The 19314-nt window shown below is 46.0% G+C and overlaps 1 protein-coding gene across 1 annotated transcript in view; it reads left to right on the top strand.

Moving 5' to 3' along the window:
- Window positions 1-3507: 3507 nt before the first annotated feature.
- Window positions 3508-19314, top strand: part of nde1 (nudE neurodevelopment protein 1) — a 43572-nt gene continuing 27765 nt past the window's right edge. Inside the window, exons 1-3 of the mRNA XM_060840429.1 lie at window positions 3508-3768; window positions 15216-15324; window positions 15941-16094. Coding sequence (XP_060696412.1) covers window positions 15239-15324; window positions 15941-16094 — 240 coding nt within the window. The 5' untranslated portion in view covers window positions 3508-3768; window positions 15216-15238. The remainder of the gene's footprint in view (window positions 3769-15215; window positions 15325-15940; window positions 16095-19314) is intronic.

Here is a 19314-nt window from a genome sequence, read left to right as displayed (position 1 = left end):
ATGTCTGGGGTATATTTATTGGGGTATATTTCTGGGGTATATTTATTTCTGGGGTATATTTATTGGGGTTTATTTCTGGGGTATATTTATGTCTGGGGTATATTTATTGGGGTATATTTCTGGGGTATATTTATTTCTGGGGTATATTTATTGGGGTTTATTTCTGGGGTATATTTATGTCTGGGGTATATTTATTGGGGTATATTTCTGGGGTATATTTATTTCTGGGATATATTTATTGGGTAAAAATCTTCGAGTAAAAAATGAGGTCTGCAGATGCTGGAGATCACAGCTGCAAATGTGTTGCTGGTCAAAGCACAGCAGGTTAGGCAGCATCTCAGGAATAGAGAATTCGACGTTTCGAGCATAAGCCCTGATTTCCTGGTTTCCTGATGAAGGGCTTATGCTCGAAACGTCGAATTCTCTATTCCTGAGATGCTGCCTAACCTGCTGTGCTTTGACCAGCAACACATTTGCAGCTGTATATTTATTGGGGTTTATTTATTGGGGTATATTTATTGGTGTATATTTCTGGGGTATATTTATTTCTGGGGTATATTTATTGGGGTTTATTTATTGGGGTATATTTATTTCTGGGGTATATTTATTGGGGTTTATTTATTGGGGTATATTTCTGGGGTATATTTCTGGGGTATATTTATTGGGGTTTATTTCTGGGGTATATTTCTGGGGTATATTTCTGGGGTATATTTATTTCTGGGGTATATTTATTGGGGTTTATTTATTGGGGTATATTTCTGGGGTATATTTCTGGGGTATATTTATTGGGGTTTATTTATTGGGGTATATTTCTGGGGTATATTTATTGGGGTTTATTTCTGGGGTATATTTATTGGGGTTTATTTCTGGGGTATATTTCTGGGGTATATTTATTTCTGGGGTATATTTATTGGGGTATATTTCTGGGGTATATTTATTTCTGGGGTATATTTATTGGGGTTTATTTATTGGGGTATATTTCTGGGGTATATTTCTGGGGTATATTTATTGGGGTTTATTTCTGGGGTATATTTCTGGGGTATATTTATTTCTGGGGTATATTTATTGGGGTTTATTTCTGGGGTATATTTATTTCTGGGGTATATTTATTGGGGTTTATTTATTGGGGTATATTTCTGGGGTATATTTATTGGGGTTTATTTCTGGGGTTTATTTCTGGGGTATATTTATTTCTGGGGTATATTTATTGGGGTTTATTTATTGGGGTATATTTCTGGGGTATATTTATTGGGGTTTATTTCTGGGGTATATTTATTGGGGTTTATTTCTGGGGTATATTTCTGGGGTATATTTATTTCTGGGGTATATTTATTGGGGTTTATTTATTGGGGTATATTTCTGGGGTATATTTCTGGGGTATATTTCTGGGGTATATTTATTGGGGTTTATTTCTGGGGTATATTTCTGGGGTATATTTATTTCTGGGGTATATTTATTGGGGTTTATTTCTGGGGTATATTTATTTCTGGGGTATATTTATTGGGGTTTATTTATTGGGGTATATTTCTGGGGTATATTTATTGGGGTTTATTTCTGGGGTATATTTATTTCTGGGGTATATTTATTTCTGGGGTATATTTCTGGGGTATATTTATTTCTGGGGTATATTTATTTCTGGGGTATATTTATTTCTGGGGTATATTTCTGGGGTATATTTATTTCTGGGGTATATTTCTGGGGTATATTTATTTCTGGGGTATATTTATTTGGGAGAATCTCCAACAGCGGCTCGAGTCGCTGAGACAAAGCCCAGCTCTCTAAGGCACTGTGATTGGCTGCAGTGTAGCCAATCCGCTGAGCCGCCCGTGAGGCGCTGACCAATAGCAGTGTAGAATCTCCAGGTTGTGATGGTTTGGATTTAAAGAGCCGCCCGAGAGCGAGGCTCAGATCAACATTCACACCCCCAGAGAGAGAGACAGAGACCCAGACATACACACCCCCAGAGAGAGAGACAGAGACCCAGACATACACACCCCCAGAGAGAGACAGACACCTACACACCCCCAGAGAGAGAGACAGAGACCCAGACACACACACCCCCAGAGAGAGAGAGAGAGAGAGAGAGAGACAGACACCTACACACCCCCAGAGAGAGAGACAGAGACCCAGACACACACACCCCCAGAGAGAGAGAGAGAGACAGACACCTACACACCCCCAGAGAGAGAGACAGAGACCCAGACACACACACCCCCAGAGAGAGAGAGAGACAGACACCTACACACCCCCAGAGAGAGAGACAGAGACCCAGACACACACATACACACCCCCAGAGAGAGAGAGACAGAGACCCAGACACACACACCCCCGGAGAGAGAGAGACACAGACATACACATACACTTACACACCCCCAGAGAGAGACAGAAACACACCCCCCCCCAGAGAGAGAGAGAGAGACAGAGACCCAGACATACACATACACACCCCCAGAGAGAGAGAGAGAGACACAGACATACACATACACACCCCCAGAGAGAGAGAGACAGAGACACACACACACCCCCAGAGAGAGAGAGAGAGACAGAGACACACACACCCCCAGAGAGAGAGAGAGAGAGAGACAGAGACAGAGACAGAGACATACACACCCCTCCAGAGAGAGAGACACCCAGACATACACACCCCCAGAGAGAGAGAGAGAGACACAGACACAGACCTACACACCCCCAGAGAGAGAGAAAGAACCAGACCCAGACCTACACACCCCCAGAGAGAGAGACACAGACATACACAGAGAGAGAGAGAGACACCCAGACCCAGACATACACATACACATCCCCAGAGAGAGAGAGACCCAGACATACACACCCTCAGAGAGAGAGACACACACCCCCCCAAAAGAGAGAGAGACCCAGACCCAGACCTACACACCCCCAGAGAGAGACAGAGACAGAGACCTACACACCCCCAGAGAGAGACAGACACAGACCCCCGACCCCCCCACAGAGAGAGAGAGACCCACACACACACAGACCCAGAGAGAGACATACACACACACACACACACCCAGAGAGAGAGAGAGACCCAGACACACAGACCCAGAGAGAGAAAGACCCAGACCCACAGAGAGACATACACACACACACCCAGAGCCAGAGAGAGAGAGAGAGAGACATACACACACACCCAGACTGAGAGAGACACACATTCAGACGCATACCCAGAGCGAGACAGACAGACAGACACACACAGACTCAGAGAGAGAGAGAGAGAGAGACACACACACACACCCAGACCCAGACCCAGAGAGGAAGGCACACAGACCCAGAGAGAGAGAGAGACACACACACACTCACACCCAGACCCAGAGAGACAGACAGACAGACGCACAGACAGAGAGAGGCTGAGACCCAGAGAGACTGAGGGTCACACACACAATCAGAGTGAGACAGAGTGTGTAAGAGGCTCAGAGAGGGATAAACTGAGAGAGTGAGAGTGAGAGTAGCAGGGTGTGTACACAGGCAGGGACTGACAGAGAGAGAGAGGGCGGTCTGGGGGAGGAGGCAGTGAGCGGCCCGGGAGCAGAGAAACGGCGGTTTCCTGGGACAGAGAGAGAGAGGGAGCGGTGTCCCGGAGCAGGGGGACAGAGAGCGGTGTCTCTGTGTGAGGGTGTGTGTACACGGGCAGCCCCCTCCCACAGACAGGGGCCTGAGGCCTGGGCACGGACTGCCTTCCCCCCGCGGGGACCAGGAGCTGACTGACCGACCGACCGAGCGGAGCGGGCCGAGGGCACGGGCCGACGGAAGGTAAGGAGCAGGAGCCGCCGCCGCCGCCTGGAGCCTGGGCCCCGGGGCCGAGAGGGAGCGGGAGTCCCGCGGACAGGGCACACACACCCACAAACACCCCCCCCCCCCGCCCTATCAACACACACACCCACAAACACCCCCCCCACCCCCCCATACACACACACCCACAAACACCCCCCACCCCCCCATACACACACACCCACAAACACCCCCCACCCCCCCCATACACACACACCCACAAACACCCCCCACACCCTCATCAACACACACCCACAAACACCCCCCACCCCCCCATACACACACACCCACAAACACCCCCCACACCCCCCCATACACACACACCCACAAACACCCCCCACACCCTCATCAACACACACCCACAACACCCCCCACCCCCCCATACACACACACCCACAAACACCCCCCACCCCCCATACACACACACCCACAAACACCCCCCACACCCTCATCAACACACACCCACAAACACCCCCCCCTATCAACACACACACCCACAAACACCCCCCACACCCCCCCATACACACACACCCACAAACACCCCCCACCCCCCCTATCAACACACACACCCACAAACGCCCCCCACCCCCCCATACACACACACCCACAAACACCCCCCACCCCCCCATCAACACACACACCCCCAAACACCCCCCACCCCCCCATCAACACACACACCCCCAAACACCCCCCACCCCCCATCAACACACACACCCACAAACACCCCCACCCCCCCATCAACACACCCACAAACACCCCCACCTCCCCATACACACACACCCACAAACACCCCCCACCCCCCCATCAACACCCCCCACAAACACCCCCCACCCCCCCATACACACACACCCACAAACACCCCCCACCCCCCCATACACACACACCACAAACACCCCCCACACCCCCATCAACACACACCCACAAACACCCCCCACACCCCCCATCAACACACACACACCCAAACACCCCCCACACCCCCCCATCAACACACACACCCCCAAACACCCCCCACCCCCCCATCAACACACACACCCACAAACACCCCCCACACACCCACAAATACCCCCCATACCCCCCACACACCCACAAACACCCCCCACACCCCAAACACCCCCCCATCAACACACACATCCACAAACACCCCCCACACACCCACAAACACCCCCCACACCCCAAACACCCCCATCAACACACACACCCACAAACACCCCCCACATCCCCCCCACACACCCACAAACACCCCCACACCCCCCACACCCCCCATCAACACACACACCCACAAACACCCCCCACACCCCCCATCAACACACACACCCACAAACACCCCCCACACACCCACAAATACCCCCCATAACCCCCCCACACACCCACAAACATTCCCCTCCACACACACCCAACACACTCCCACCTCCCCACATACCCCTACAAACACCCCCATACCCCCACCCCCTCACAAACACCCCCATGTCCCACCCCCCCCACAAACACCCCCTACACACACACACCCACACACACCCCCCACCCCCCCTCACACCCACACACACACCCCACTGCGGCTGGCAGTCTGTCTGTGTCCCCTCACTCCCACCCTCAAGGCTAGGGTTCTGTCTGTCAGTCACACTCCCCCACCCCAGGCTGGGAGTTTTTATGTCCTTCCCCCCTCCAACCACCCCCCCCCCCCCCCCCAGGCTGGAAGTCTGTCTGTCTCCACAGCCCCCTCACCCACCCACCCCCCTGCTGGCTGGGAGTCTGTCTGTCTCCCCCCTTTCCCCCCCTGAACCACTCCCCAGGCTAGGAGTCTGTCTGTCTTCACCTCACCCACCCCCTCGACTGAGAGTCTATCTGTCTGTCTCTTCCCCACCCCCCGCCCCGGGAGTCTGTCTGTTTCCCCCACCCTCTCAGGCTGGGAATCTGTCTCCCCAGGTTCCTGGATCTCTCAGGAAACCCAGTCCGACAATGTGCCACGTGTAAGCTCTGATTTCCAGCCTGTCTCTGTGCTGTGTCCGCACACTACAGCAGCAGCAGCAACAATCTCACAAGGCAGCTTCCATCTAACAAGTGGACATGGAAACGAATGAATCACTCCAGTCCTTACTGCCAAACACACACCCACACTATCAGGGCTAGAATGCTGATGGGAAAGCCTCGGGTGGATAAGAAGCAACTTTACCCCGTGGTTGATGGGTTTAAAGGGGATTTGAGGTAAACCTTCTTCACCCAGAGGTCTGAATGCACTGCCTGGGAGAGTAAATGAGATGGTAACCTCACAAACTTGAGAAAGTATTTGGATGAGCACTTGAAATGCTATAACATTCAACCCTGTCAGCCTAGAGCTGGAAAATGGCACCGACGTAGATTTAGAGTAGCTTAGTTGATGCTGTCTCAATGTGCTATAAGGCTTTTTTAGATTAGATTACTTACAGTGTGGAAACAGGCCCTTCGGCCCAACAAATCCACATCGACCCGCCGAAGCGCAACCCACCCATACCCCTACATTTACCCCTTTACCTAACACTACAGGCAATTTATCCTGGCCAATTCACCTGACCCGCACATCTTTGTGACTGTGGGAGGAAACCGGAGCACCCGGAGGAAACCCACGCAGACACAGGGAGAACGTGCAAACTCCACACAGTCAATCGCTTGAGTTGGGAATTGAACCAGGGTCTCTGGCGCTGTGAGGCAGCAGTGCTAACCACTGTGCCACCTCTGTACTGCGCGATGTTATGTTTAAGACCCAAGAGAAACATCCCCCTCTTAGTTAGTGGTTAGTGTTTGGAATTCTCTTTTAGAGAGAGCCACCATGGCTGGATCTTTAATGTATTAAAGGCTGGGTTGATAGATATTTGACCGTTGAGGCAGTCAAGGGTTATTGGGGCAAGGGGCAGGGTGGAAAGTGGGGTTGATCAGCAATGACCTTTAGTGAATGACAGAGCAAGGTTGGTGGGGGCGGGTGGGTTGATGTGAATGGTCTTGTTGAAATTCGAGGGTGTGGGTGTTGCTAACTAAGCCACAATTTATTGTCTGTCCCTAATTGCCCTTGAACAGGCAGCAGTGGGCAACTGCCTTCCTTGGGTGTAGGTAATCCAGGTAGGAAGGTTGCAAGATCGTGACCCTGTGACAGTGAAGGAATGCTGACATGGTGTGGAACTTTGAGGGGAACTTGCAAGTGTAGGTGTTGCCAAGATCATCTAGCATGAGAGTTCACTGGCTTTGAAGATGCTGTCAAAGGCAGCTTGGCAATTTACAGCAGTGTATCTTGTACATGATGCTCACTGATATAACTGCATTATTGATGGAGGGAGTGAATGCTGAAGGGTGCCAGTTTGTGGGCTTGATGGTGTTGAGCTTTTCGAATCTTCCTGGAGCTTTTCCAATCCAGGCTGTTGGGAGCGTTTTCCATCGACCTCTTGACATGTGCCTGACAGATGGCGGACAGGCTTTTGGAAGTCAGGAAGTGAGTTACTTGGTACAGAGTTCCCAGGCCCTGAGCTGTTGTTGCAGTTGTAGTATTTATGACTGCTGAAAATGTGTTGCTGGAAAAGCACAGCAATCATATAAATACTACAGAAGGGCTTATGCCCGAAACGTCGAATTTCCTGTTCCTTGGATGCTGCCTGACCTCCTGCGCTTTTCCAGCAACACATTTTCAGCTCTGATCTCCAGCATCTGCAGACCTCATTTTCTCCTCATGTTTATATGACTGATCTTGTTCAGTTTCAAGTCAATGATAATCCCCCGGGTGTTGGTGGGGGAATCTAAAGCTGGTAATGCCACTGAATGTGAGGGGGAAATGTTTGGATTCTAGTTCACTGGGGAAACTTATCACACAGGCCTGGGTGATGTCTCGGGGTAAAAAATGAGGTCTGCAGATGCTGGAGATCACAGCTGAAAATGTGTTGCTGGTTAAAGCGCAGCAGGTTAGGCAGCATCCAAGGAATAGGAAATTCGACGTTTCGGGCCAGAGCCCTTCATCAGGCTGGGTGATGTCTAGGTCTTGCTTCATGTGGAAATGGTCTGCTTCAGTACCTGATTTTGATTTATTATTGTCATGAGATACAGTGAAAAAGTATTGTTTTGTGTGCTTTCCAGACAAATTATACCTTACGTAAATACATAAGAGTAGTCGAACAGAATCCAGAATATAGTGTTAAAGCTACAAAGAAAATGCAGAGAAAGATCAACTGTATATCAGAGATCCACTTAGAAGTCTGTTAACAGCAGGAATGAAGCAAACAGTGGGGAACGTTGTGCAACTATTTGAAATAGGTCTGATCTTATGATGGAGGAAAGGTCATTGAAGCGGCTGAAGTTAGTTCATGGCTGGATGTGCTGCTCTGTAGACCTCTGATCTGATCGCATGGTTGTGCTTTTGGGTTGACAGCTCATTTTCAGGTGTGTTTGGGTCGACAACTCACATGCCTGTCTCCATTAAATTGAGCTCTGTCCCCTGGCTTGACATAGTAATAGAGTGAGGGTTATAGAATCATGGAGGTGTCCTGGACCAGGAGGTTGTAGGCTGTGCTGGAGTGCAATTCTTCTGCTGCTGCTGGCCCACAGTGCCTCTTGGGTACCCAGTTGAAGTTGCTTGATCTGTTTGAAGTCTACATCATTTAGCATGGTGTTAGTGCCACACAACACCATGATGGGCATCCTCTGCGAAGATGGCACTTTGTCTACATGAGAGCTATCTGGTGGTATCTCATACCAGTATTGTCAGGGACTGGCATTTGTGATGGGTAGATTGGTAAGGAGGGCATCAAGTATTGTTTCCCCCCTCTTGTTGGGACCCCATTCCCTGCTGCATGTCCAGACTAGCAAATGTGTCTTTTAGGAATTGGCCAGCTCATCACATAGTGATGCCACTGAGGCAGACTTGGGAATGGGTATTGAAGGACCCTCCCCTGCAGTCAACCACCACCCCACCCTCCCTAAAAGACAGAAGGGTACGTTGTGCAACCTTGTCTCACACAGTCCTTTCTTCAAGTGGTGTTCGACATGGAGGAGCACTGATTCATCAGCTAAGGTGGCTGAGGTGAGTGGAGTTATCGGGTTGTTTGACCTGATACTGTGAAATTTCATGAGGACCAGAATCAAAGGTGGAGTCGTCCCAGGGCAGCTCCCTTCCCATGTATGTGACTGTGCAGTCACCATTGGGTTGGTCTGATTAATGATTGCAGAGGAGATTCTCATGGTGTCTCGAACGTTGCCTGTAATGTCAAGTGTAAGACTGAGTCAGGCTGTTGGACTAGCCTGTGGAAGCACTCTCCCAATCTTGGAACAAGCCTCCAGTTGTTAGTAAAGAGGGTTTTGCCAGATTGTCAGGGCTGCGTTTGTCACTTATTTCTGTTGACTAGGTTGCTGGGTGGTATGTCCTACTTCAGTCCTTTCTTTAGACTTTGTAGCACTCTGTTGTATCACATTGGTAAAACAACCATTTCAGTCAACTGTTTTGTTGGTTGGTCTGGACTTCCATGGAGGCCAGATTGGGGAAGCGCAGTAGATTTCCTTCCCTCGGCCATCAGTGAGCCAGGTGGATTTTTGCAGCAGTGGTTTGATGGTCACCACTAGTTTAGCTTTCACATTGTTTCATTTTTTTAAAATTAAAATCCAGCCACTGTTGTGGGAAAGTTTAAATCCACATTCCCCAAAACCTGAGCCTGAATTACTTTGTCCAGTGACATTACCACTACTCCACCATCTCCTGTTACTTATGGACCTCTCTCTTTATGATGTTATCGATAGATTGAACTGTTCAATGGAATGGAATTTGTACATATTGTGAGACCCTTAGAAATGCCTTAAAATATGAAGCTTTTTAAATTTCTTTTGAAAGAGCAGATTGTCACAATAATAAACACGGTACAATGTTGTTTCATATGACTGATTTAAAGGTTGTTTATCAGCAACTGTAGCTTGCAATGCAAGCTTCATTTTGGCATTTACTGGCTTGCTTATGTGGAATGAATAAGAGTACTTATAATGTTACTCAGACTTTCCAATCTGATCCAGTAATTGGGACAAATTGCTGCACGTCTAAGATTGCTAAGTGGGAAAAGAACTTGTGCTCCTCATGTTTTTGAGTGGATTCTGCTCTACCTCTCTTGTTGGGTTAACTGAAGTTGATTCAGGATCATTTGAGTTACACTTTCTAGATATTAGTATGGACATAAAGATGGCATGGATGTGTAGTTCGGAAATTGGGTTGACTCAGTTAATGGTTTTGTGACTTGGACAGGCTAGGTGAGTGGACGGATGCATGGCAGATGCAGTTTAATGTGGGTAAATGTGTGGTTATCCACTTTGGTGGCAAGAATAGGAAGGCAGATTACTATCTAAATGGAGTCAAGTTAGGTAAAGGGGAAGTACAACAAGATCTAGGTGTTCTTGTACATCAGTCAATGAAAGCAAGCATGCAGGTACAGCAGGTAGTGAAGAAGGCTAATAGTATGCTGGCCTTCGTAACAAGAGGGATTGAGTATAGAAGCAAAGAGGTTCTTCTGCAGCTGTACAGGGCCCTGGTGAGACCCCACCTGGAGGATTGTGTGCAGTTCTGGTCTCCAAATTTGAGGAAGGACATTCTGGCTACTGAGGGAGTGTAGGGTAGGTTCACGTGGTCAATTCCCGGAATGGTGGGACTATCATGTCTTGAAAGATTGGAGCGATTGGGCTTGTATACCCTTGAGTTTAGAAGGATGAGAGGGGATTAAAGGTTTGGACACTCTGGAGGCAGGAAGCATATTTCTGCTGGTAGGTGAGAACAGTATTAGAGGACACAGTTTAAGGTAGGCCATTTAGAACAGAGTTGAGGAGAAACTTCTTCACCCAGAGTGTGGTGGGTGTGTGGAATGCTCTGCCCCAGAAGGCTGTGGAGGCCAAGTCTCTAGATACTTTGAAGAAAGAGACAGAGCTCTTAAAGATAGTGGAATCCAGGCTAATGGGGATAAGGCAGGAACAGGATACTGATTGTAATGATCATAATGAATGGCGGTGCTGGTTCGAAGGGCCGGATGGCCTACTTCTGCACCTATTGGCTATTGTAATATTTTGTGTAATTTGTTAGTCTACTTGAAACCTGTTTCAATGTTCTGTTTTGGCATTACCACCTCAAATGCAGCAGAGGCAAGGTATTTCCTGCATTCAATCAGCTCTCTCACACAGGCCTAATTCAATCGAAATTCACCATCCACTTGACCAAGTTGTATTTCTCAACTCTTTCACAAGTTCATCCAAACTCTTAGTAGCATCTCTGACTGCATTCATCTATTTTGGCACTTTCAGCTTTGACAGTGTTGAACTGCTTCACCACCAAGCTGTTGAATGAATAACAGAGACAGGAGGGGATGTTACTGCCCCCACATTAATGTAGCTGGTGCACCTTGGCAATTGTTTCTCACCTTGCCCCCCTGTCCCAAGATTAGTCATTGGACCTTCCTCTCCCGCATCTACGCAAGGGTGCAGCTTCCATGTGTGATGGTAATCTCCAAGTGGATCTTGCAAACAACACTGCAAGTGATGAATGTGACACCGCTTTGGCTAAATGTTGGGAAAATGTAATTTGATGGAGCAGGTTAAAAATAGACTCTGTTCCCTTGTTATTAATGGCATTGCTTTCTCGACTCACTTGTTCAAACTTTGTGGGCGGCACGGTGGCACAGTGGTTAGCACTGCTGCCTCACAGCGCCTGAGACCCGGGTTCAATTCCCGACTCAGGCGACTGACTGTGTGGAGTTTGCACGTTCTCCCCGTGTCTGCGTGGGTTTCCTCCGGGTGCTCCGGTTTCCTCCCACAGTCCAAAGATGTGCGGGTCAGGTGAATTGGCCATGCTAAATTGCCCGTAGTGTTAGGTAAGGGGTAAATGTAGGGGTATGGGTGGGTTGCACTTCGGCAGGTCGGTGTGGACTTGTTGGGCCGAAGGGCCTGTTTCCACACTGTAAGTAATCTAATCTAATCTAATCTAACCACCAAATCCTGGTTAGACTGAGATAAGTGCACCTTAACCTTAGACTGAGATTATTTGTACTCCTATAACACTGTACATGGTTCCTGAAATCCTTATCCACCTTGACTCTCGCTTCTTCTATCAATATCCTCCAATCTTTGTGCATGTCAATTTGCTCAAGACTCAGTTGCTCGTGTTTTGTGCCTCTTGCCTGCTGCTGCTTTTTAAAATTCTCTCCTTCCTGGTCTTTGATACAGTCAGCCTTGTTTCCTGTATCCTATGTTCCATTTTTATATTATTCATCTACATCCCAAGCTTTGCCAAGAATCCTTGGCTGCCTAAACTCTTTAACCAGATTTCAGTCATATCTTGGGACTATTACATCATGAGTCATATGTTCCTATATTCCCTTTGTCTGCCTTTTAATTTGTTTTCTTCTTTATTGTCCCTCCTTTCCTCTCTGTTACTCCTCCCTGCTGGAATAGCAATCTGACGGAAGCTTTCTGTAGCTCAGGTAATGTATGAATGTTTGAATTTTTCCATATTTTCAGATAAAAGCTTCTCTTCATCTTTTTGAAAAATTTCTAGAGATTCTCCACCCCTATTGCAGCTTTTAAAAATAGCTTTATCTCCCTTTCATTTTGACATCATCCTCAGCCTGACCTCGTGGTAAGTTGGTCTTGAGTTTAGTCAGCTGTTGAGTCAGCATTCAGTTTTCTAAATTCTGGGAACATTCGACAAAATGCAGTTTGTTTTGAAGTGTGCAAATTTCTTCAGGTCTTTTATGTATTCATGCCTGAGAGTCTCACTTCAAAGTTTTTTTTATTAACGTGTATTCTCAAAGTTTGTACAGTTAGAATAGTGATGGTATAATGCAGAGCTTAAAGGACATAATGTGCTAGATTAAATTCCTGGTCTCTGATGTGTTCTTGCTGAGCTGCTTTGACCTAAGTGCTGCCTGGCTAAAGCTGTTGCTCGTGATTACTAATGTAAGATCTTGCTGGGAAGTCTGGATAAATTAGACTGAGCTTGACTCTGATGCCCTGTCTATTGAATAGTTGAATGGTGCTTACTGTCTGGTTTCCGCATACTTTCATCCGTTCGGCTGTGGTATATATAGAAACTTACTAGAATAAAAACGGAAAGCGAACAAAACTTATTAATAGGGGACAGCATCATGTGAAATATTGTTTACTTGAGGACAAGAAAAGTATTTTTTACTTTGGAATATTCAAGGAGAGCAATCAATGCCCCAGTATATTAGTGTCCCACAAAGTGGGTTACTTATTCATGTTTAAAGCGATGAGTGTTTGTTTTATAGCGTCATAGATTCATACAGCACAGAAACAGACCCTTTTGTCCAACCTGTTCACATCGATGATAATCGCAAACTAAACCACCTGCCTGCTCTTGGTCCATATCACTCCAAACCCTTTCCTATTCATGTACTTATGCAAATGTCTTTTAAACGTTGTAACTGCACCCGTGTCCATCACTTCCTCAGGAAGTTCACTCCACACAAACCGTGTGAACAAAGTTGCCCCTCATGTCTTTTTTCAATCTTTCTCCTCTCACCTTAAAAATATGTCCCCAGTCTTGAAATTCCCCACCCTAGGGAAAAGACACCTGCTGTTCACCTTATCTATACCCCTCATGCTTTTATAAACCTCTATAAGGTCACCTGTCAACATCCTATACTTCAGTGAAAAAAGTCCCAGCTTATCCAGCCTCTCCTTATAACTCAAACCCTTCATTTCCAGCAACATCCTGATAAATCTGTTTTGAACCCTCTCCAGCATCATAACATCCTTCCTACAACTGGGTGACTAGAACTGGACACAGTATTCCAGAAGAGGCCTCACCAATGTCCTGTATGACCTTAACGTAACATCCCAACACCTATACTCAACGGTCGGAGCGATGAAGGAAGCATGTCAAACACTCTCTTACCACCAATCTGTATGTGATGCAAATTGATTTTTGAGTTCCTCAGAAAGGTAGAATTGCATTTGGAGGGTGATTCTTGTTCCTCCTTTAGAAAGTTGTGCATTAGAATCTTAAACCTAAATATCGATTCAATCCTGCCAATTGTCCAAAGGCCCCACCCACAAAGTTAGTATTTTTGAGGAATGATGCCCTGCAGGTTTTCATGACTGGGTCAGCACAATATCAGTTCAATCTTTCCATTAGCTTTGTACCATTTGCAACCTTTTTAAGGTTCAGAATTGATAGATTACCCCAAAGGAGTGATCAAAAACTTGAGTGATTTAAAGATGGTTAATTAAGGGACAACAGCGTAGATAGAATGCAAAGGCTAAATAGATAGAAGCATATAACCTGTACCAGGTGGGTGTGGCTTACTGATCCTGGAGGGCTGATGGATGGATGGGGCAGAGTTTTGTTTACCTGTAGCTGTGACAGGACCATTAGACTAAGTAGCTAAAGTATGAGGAAACACTTCCCTGATCTTTCTGATTATCTGAAGAAGGCAGTGGCCTAGTGAGAACACTTCCCCCTGAGTCCAAGTGAGCATTAATATATTTTTATTTCTTGGAGCTAGTTGTTTGCTTTATATTAATCATTTATTTGAGCAGCTCTGGCCAATGAGGTGGGCAAGTTACCCTTCCCTTGCTCATTACTTTAGCTCGAGATAACATTTAGTTTACCTTGTATTGTGCATCATTATTAGCCTTTCCTCGATGTGTAAAAAATAAGGCCCAAGATGTATCCGTTGAATGTGAACAAGGAAGCCTACACCAGAAGACGTTGATGTTTCTGTGGACTGAGTATGAGAGTCAGTGATTTCTCTGCTAAGATGGCTCGTGCTCTGCCTATCAATTGCTAAGAATTCTGTACCTATTCTGAAAAGTATCAATTATTAAAGGACCCTTTTTTTACTCTTGTATCGGCTGGTGTGATGAATGTATAAGTGCACCACTGCCACAGGCTCTGTCAGAAAGACTTATTCCCATTGTGCATTGATCATACTGAAAGTGATCCAGTAGAATAGCTAGAAACGTTCTTTCTTTCAAAGCAAATAAAATATTGTTTAAATGAAGAAAATGCCAGAGTGTGATTATGAAAATGATTTTATACGTTACTTAAGCCACACCAGCATAGCTGTCACCTGATCCTTCAATGCTTATGCCTTTGTTTGCAACAAGAGTGTGACAAAAGAGGGTTTTATTTTTGGGAGCTTGCTAGTGATCAAATTACTGAAGTTGTGTTCATAGTCTTCAATCTTCAAGTTTAAAAGAAAGGGTAACACGCTACAGCATGTTTAGAGTTGTTTGAGATTGTCCCTGGTGTTTAATGCCAGCTACATAATAGCTGTACACCACGTGATGTTTGAAGGACTGACTGCTAAGCTGGCCTGAGAACGAGAAAATATATTAGCTTTTCACATGACTGCTTGTATCTTTTTAGGCAAATGTTTCTACTGAGTTCTAATAGTGAATAATATATATTACTTTCTGTTTGAATGTAGACAGCAAATTTGCAATTGTTGCAATGGATGATTTGGAAACAATGGCTTTCAAGTCTGTTGAGGACGAAACTGCGTATTGGAAAGATCTTGCTCTAAAATACCAACACTGGTAAGTACCAAACAAGGGTATACTGATTAGAACCATGTGTGGCTCAGATCAGTCGCATTTACTGTGAATATTCGCTAATGGAACATTTTGAATATGTAAAGCTGGTGTGTCTCTGTGCAAATTCTGATCACTTGAGCACAAATATAATGCCCTTTCATATTTGCTTCCTATAACTAATCTTTAATTTAATTCATAAATACAATTGAAATTTTTTAAACATAATTTCTCAGAGTGTGAAGAGGCCATTCAACTTAAATAGTGTGTGCTAGTGCTTATACTCCAGATTAACCTTCTGCACCACACTTCTTCATCCAACCCTGTCTTTCCATTCTGTTCTCTCCTCTCGCTCTCACTCTCTTTCTCTCTCACTCTCTGTCACTCCCTCTTCCATACTGATTCCTTTGAAAAGGAGATCGCTGTAATTTTTCTTCATTTCTCCCTGTGGTTTCACATTACACTCTCTGGGTATTACAGCTTCTCCTTATTGGAATATTAGTGGCGACCTGGTATTTTCAGACCCTAGTTTTGAATTTTCCCCACGTGATGGCATCATGAACCAAATGTTAAAAAATCGAGACAGTATGCTAGATATTATTTTGTTGACCCCCATCATTAGTGCACAGACTACTCGGGAAGAGCTAATCGAGTTCCAGGAAGGGAGCCGTGAACTAGAAGCGGAATTGGAGACTCAGCTTGAGCACGCTGAAAGCAGAAATCGAGACTTGCTGTCAGACAACAATCGTCTCCGCGTGGAACTGGATTTATTTAAGGTACATCAGTGGGAAATGGGCACTGCAATGTGTTGTTGAAGTAGCTGCATTATTTACTCTGTGGCAGTACTTATTCCAACAGGAAGGGAGGCTTCTCTGTATTTTGAATGGAGCATCTTAGAGGCTTGGTGCCCGTGTTATAGACAATAGGTGCAGGAGGAGGCCATTCTGCCCTTTGAGCCGGCACCACCGTTCAATATGATCATGGCTGATCATCCTTAATCAGTACCCTGTTCCTGCCTTATCTCCATAATCCTTGATTCCACAATCCTTGAGAGATCTATCCAACTCTTTCTTAAATGAATCCAGAGACTGAGCCTCCACTGCCCTCTGGGGCAGAGCATTCCACACAGCACCACTCTCTGGGTGAAGAAGTTTCTCCTCATCTCTGTCCTAAATGGTCTACCCCGTATTTTTAAGCTGTGTCCTCTGGTTCGGTACTCACCCATCAGCGAAAACATGTTTCCTGCCTCCAGAGTGTCCAATCCTTTAATAATCTTAAATGTCTCAATCATATCCCCTCTCAGTCTTCTAAACTCAAGGGTATACAAGCTCAGTCGCTCCAGTCTTTCAGCATGAGGTAGTCCCACCATTCCAGGAATTGACCTCGTGAACCTACGCTGCACTCCCTGAATAGCCAGAATGTCTTTCCTCAAATTTGGAGACCAGAACTGCACACAATACTCCAGGTGTGGTCTCACCAGGGCCCTGTACAGCTGCAGAAGAACCTCTTTGCTTCTATACTCAATCCCTCTTGTTATGAAGGCCAGCATGCTATTAGCCTTCTTCACTACCTGCTGTACCTGCATGCTTACCTTCATTGACTGGTGTACAAGAACACTTTGTACTGCCCCTTTATCTAAATTGATTCCATTTAGTTAGTAATCTGCCTTCCTGTTCTTGCCACCAAAGTGGATAATCATACATTTATCCACATTAAACTGCATCTGCCATGCATCTGACCACTCACCTAACCTGTCCAGGTCACCCTGTAATCTCTTAACATCCTCCTCACATTTCACCCTGCCACCCAGCTTAGCATCATCAGCAAATTTGTTAATGTTATTACTAATACCATCATCTAAATCACTAACGTATATTGTAAAAAGCTGCGGTCCCAGCACTGATCCCTGCGGTACCCCACTGGTCACTGCCTGCCATTCCGAAAGGGAGCCGTTTATCACTACTCTTTGTTTCCTATCAGCCAACCAACTTTCAATCCAAATTAGTACTTTGCCCCCAATACCATGCACCCTAATTTTGTTCTTTAACCTCCTATGTGGGACTTTATCAAAAGCTTTCTGAAAGTCCAGGTATGCTACATCTACTGGATCTCTCTTGTCCATCTTCAGAGTTACATCCTCAAAAAATTCCAGAAGATTAGTCAAGCATGATTTCCCCTTCATAAATCCATGCTGACTCTGACCTATTCTAAGTTTGTGAGAAGATTTGTAGCTCGGGTGCTCGTTGTTGTGGTTCTGTTCGTCGAGCTGGGAGTTTTTGTTGCAAACGTTTCGTCCCCTTTCTAGGTGACATCTTCAGTGCTTGGGAGCCTCCTGTGAAGCGCTTCTGTGCTGATTCCTCCGGCATTCACACTGGTTTGAATCTGCCGCTTCCGGTTGTCAGTTGCTGTCCGCTGCAGTGGTCGGTATATAGGGTCTAGTTCGATGTGTCTGTTGATAGAATTTGTGGATGAGTGCCATGCCTCTAGGAATTCCCTGGCTGTTCTCTGTTTGGCTTGTCCTATAATAGTAGTGTTGTCCCAGTCGAATTCGTGTTGTTTGCCATCTGAGTGTATGGCTACTAGGGATAGCTGGTCGTGTCGTTTCGTGGCTAGTTGGTGTTCGTAGATGCGGGTTGTTAGCTGTCTTCCTGTTTGTCCTATGTAGTGTTTTGTGCAGTCCTTGCATGGGATTTTGTACACTACGTTGGTTTTGCTCTGTCCTATCCTGTTACTACTATCCAGATGTGTCGTGATTTCATCCTTTATAATAGACTCTAGCATCTTTCCCACCACTGAGGTCAGACTAACTGGTCTATAATTTCCTGGTTTCTCTCTCCCACTTTTCTTAAAAAGAGTTGTTCTTGGTTCTTTAATGGAATATGATGCCTGAGGTGAAGTTAGCATGTGCCCATTCCCAATTGCCCTTGAACTGGATGACTAGCTGGACCAGTTCAGAGTGAGCCACATTATTGTAGATCTGGAGTCACACGTAGACCAACTAGGCTAAAGTGAGGACAGCAGATGCTGGAGATTAGAGTGGAGTGTGTGGTGCTGGAAAAGCGTAGCAGGTCAGGTAGCATCTCATGAGCAGGAGACGAAAGGCTTTTGCCAAAAATGTTGATTCTCCTGCTCCTTGGATGCTACCTGGCCTGCTGTACTTTTCTAGCACCACACTCTTGACTCGCATGTAAGTCAGACCAGTTAAGAGGGGCGGATTCCTTTTTCCTAAAGGATGTAGTTTGATAGGTAGCTATACGTTAGTGAGCAAGACAAGCTTTATATTCCATCTTTTGTTAATTACATTTAAATTCCATGAGCTTGTGGGGTTTGAGGCTGTTTCTGTGGGACAGCAGTCTGGCTGTGTGGATTACTATTCCAAGGATATTACGACAATGCCACTGCCTTAGTTGGATGTAGCTCAGCCCAGTGTTTCACTCAAAATGTTCAAGTATCCTACACTTGATCATGCAAGTAGTGGATGATGAGTTGCCATGCCTACACTAATGGGCAATGTATCTCTCCTGCTAGGGTGTGCCTAAGTCATTATAAATTCGAACCACATTGGAATTTGTCTGTTTACTTCAGAACTGTTTATAAACTGCTGATGGGGAGAACCCTTATTATTTGCTTCTGAAAGGTTTAGTGACCCTCTGTGCCAATATTCTGTTTTGTACTGGGGCAGTTATCCAGGCAGTGGGCCCTTTTTTTATGTTTGTAGAAAATTTGCGCACAATTGAAGACGTTAAATGCTTAGATTTTTCTCCTCCCTCCTCATCCTTCAGTTTTATCTTCTAAACACTTCACAGTGGTAGCATTGTCTGGCCAGGGAAAGAGATCATAGCAACAGTAATGCATTCAATTTAGCTTGGTGGGATTGTACCCAGTTTATATGGGCTAGCTGCCCGTTCACACTGGCATAACATCCACCTCTGTAGTGGGCTTATTTTGTGGCAATGCTGTTTTGGCGCAAGTTCAGGTTTTAATGATACTTTGAAT

The sequence above is a fragment of the Hemiscyllium ocellatum genome, chromosome 20, assembly GCF_020745735.1.
Source record: "Hemiscyllium ocellatum isolate sHemOce1 chromosome 20, sHemOce1.pat.X.cur, whole genome shotgun sequence".
In the NCBI taxonomy this organism is placed as follows: Eukaryota; Metazoa; Chordata; class Chondrichthyes; order Orectolobiformes; family Hemiscylliidae; genus Hemiscyllium; species Hemiscyllium ocellatum.
The sequence above is the reverse complement of the archived record's forward strand: the minus strand, read 5'-3'. Positions and strand labels throughout refer to the sequence as shown.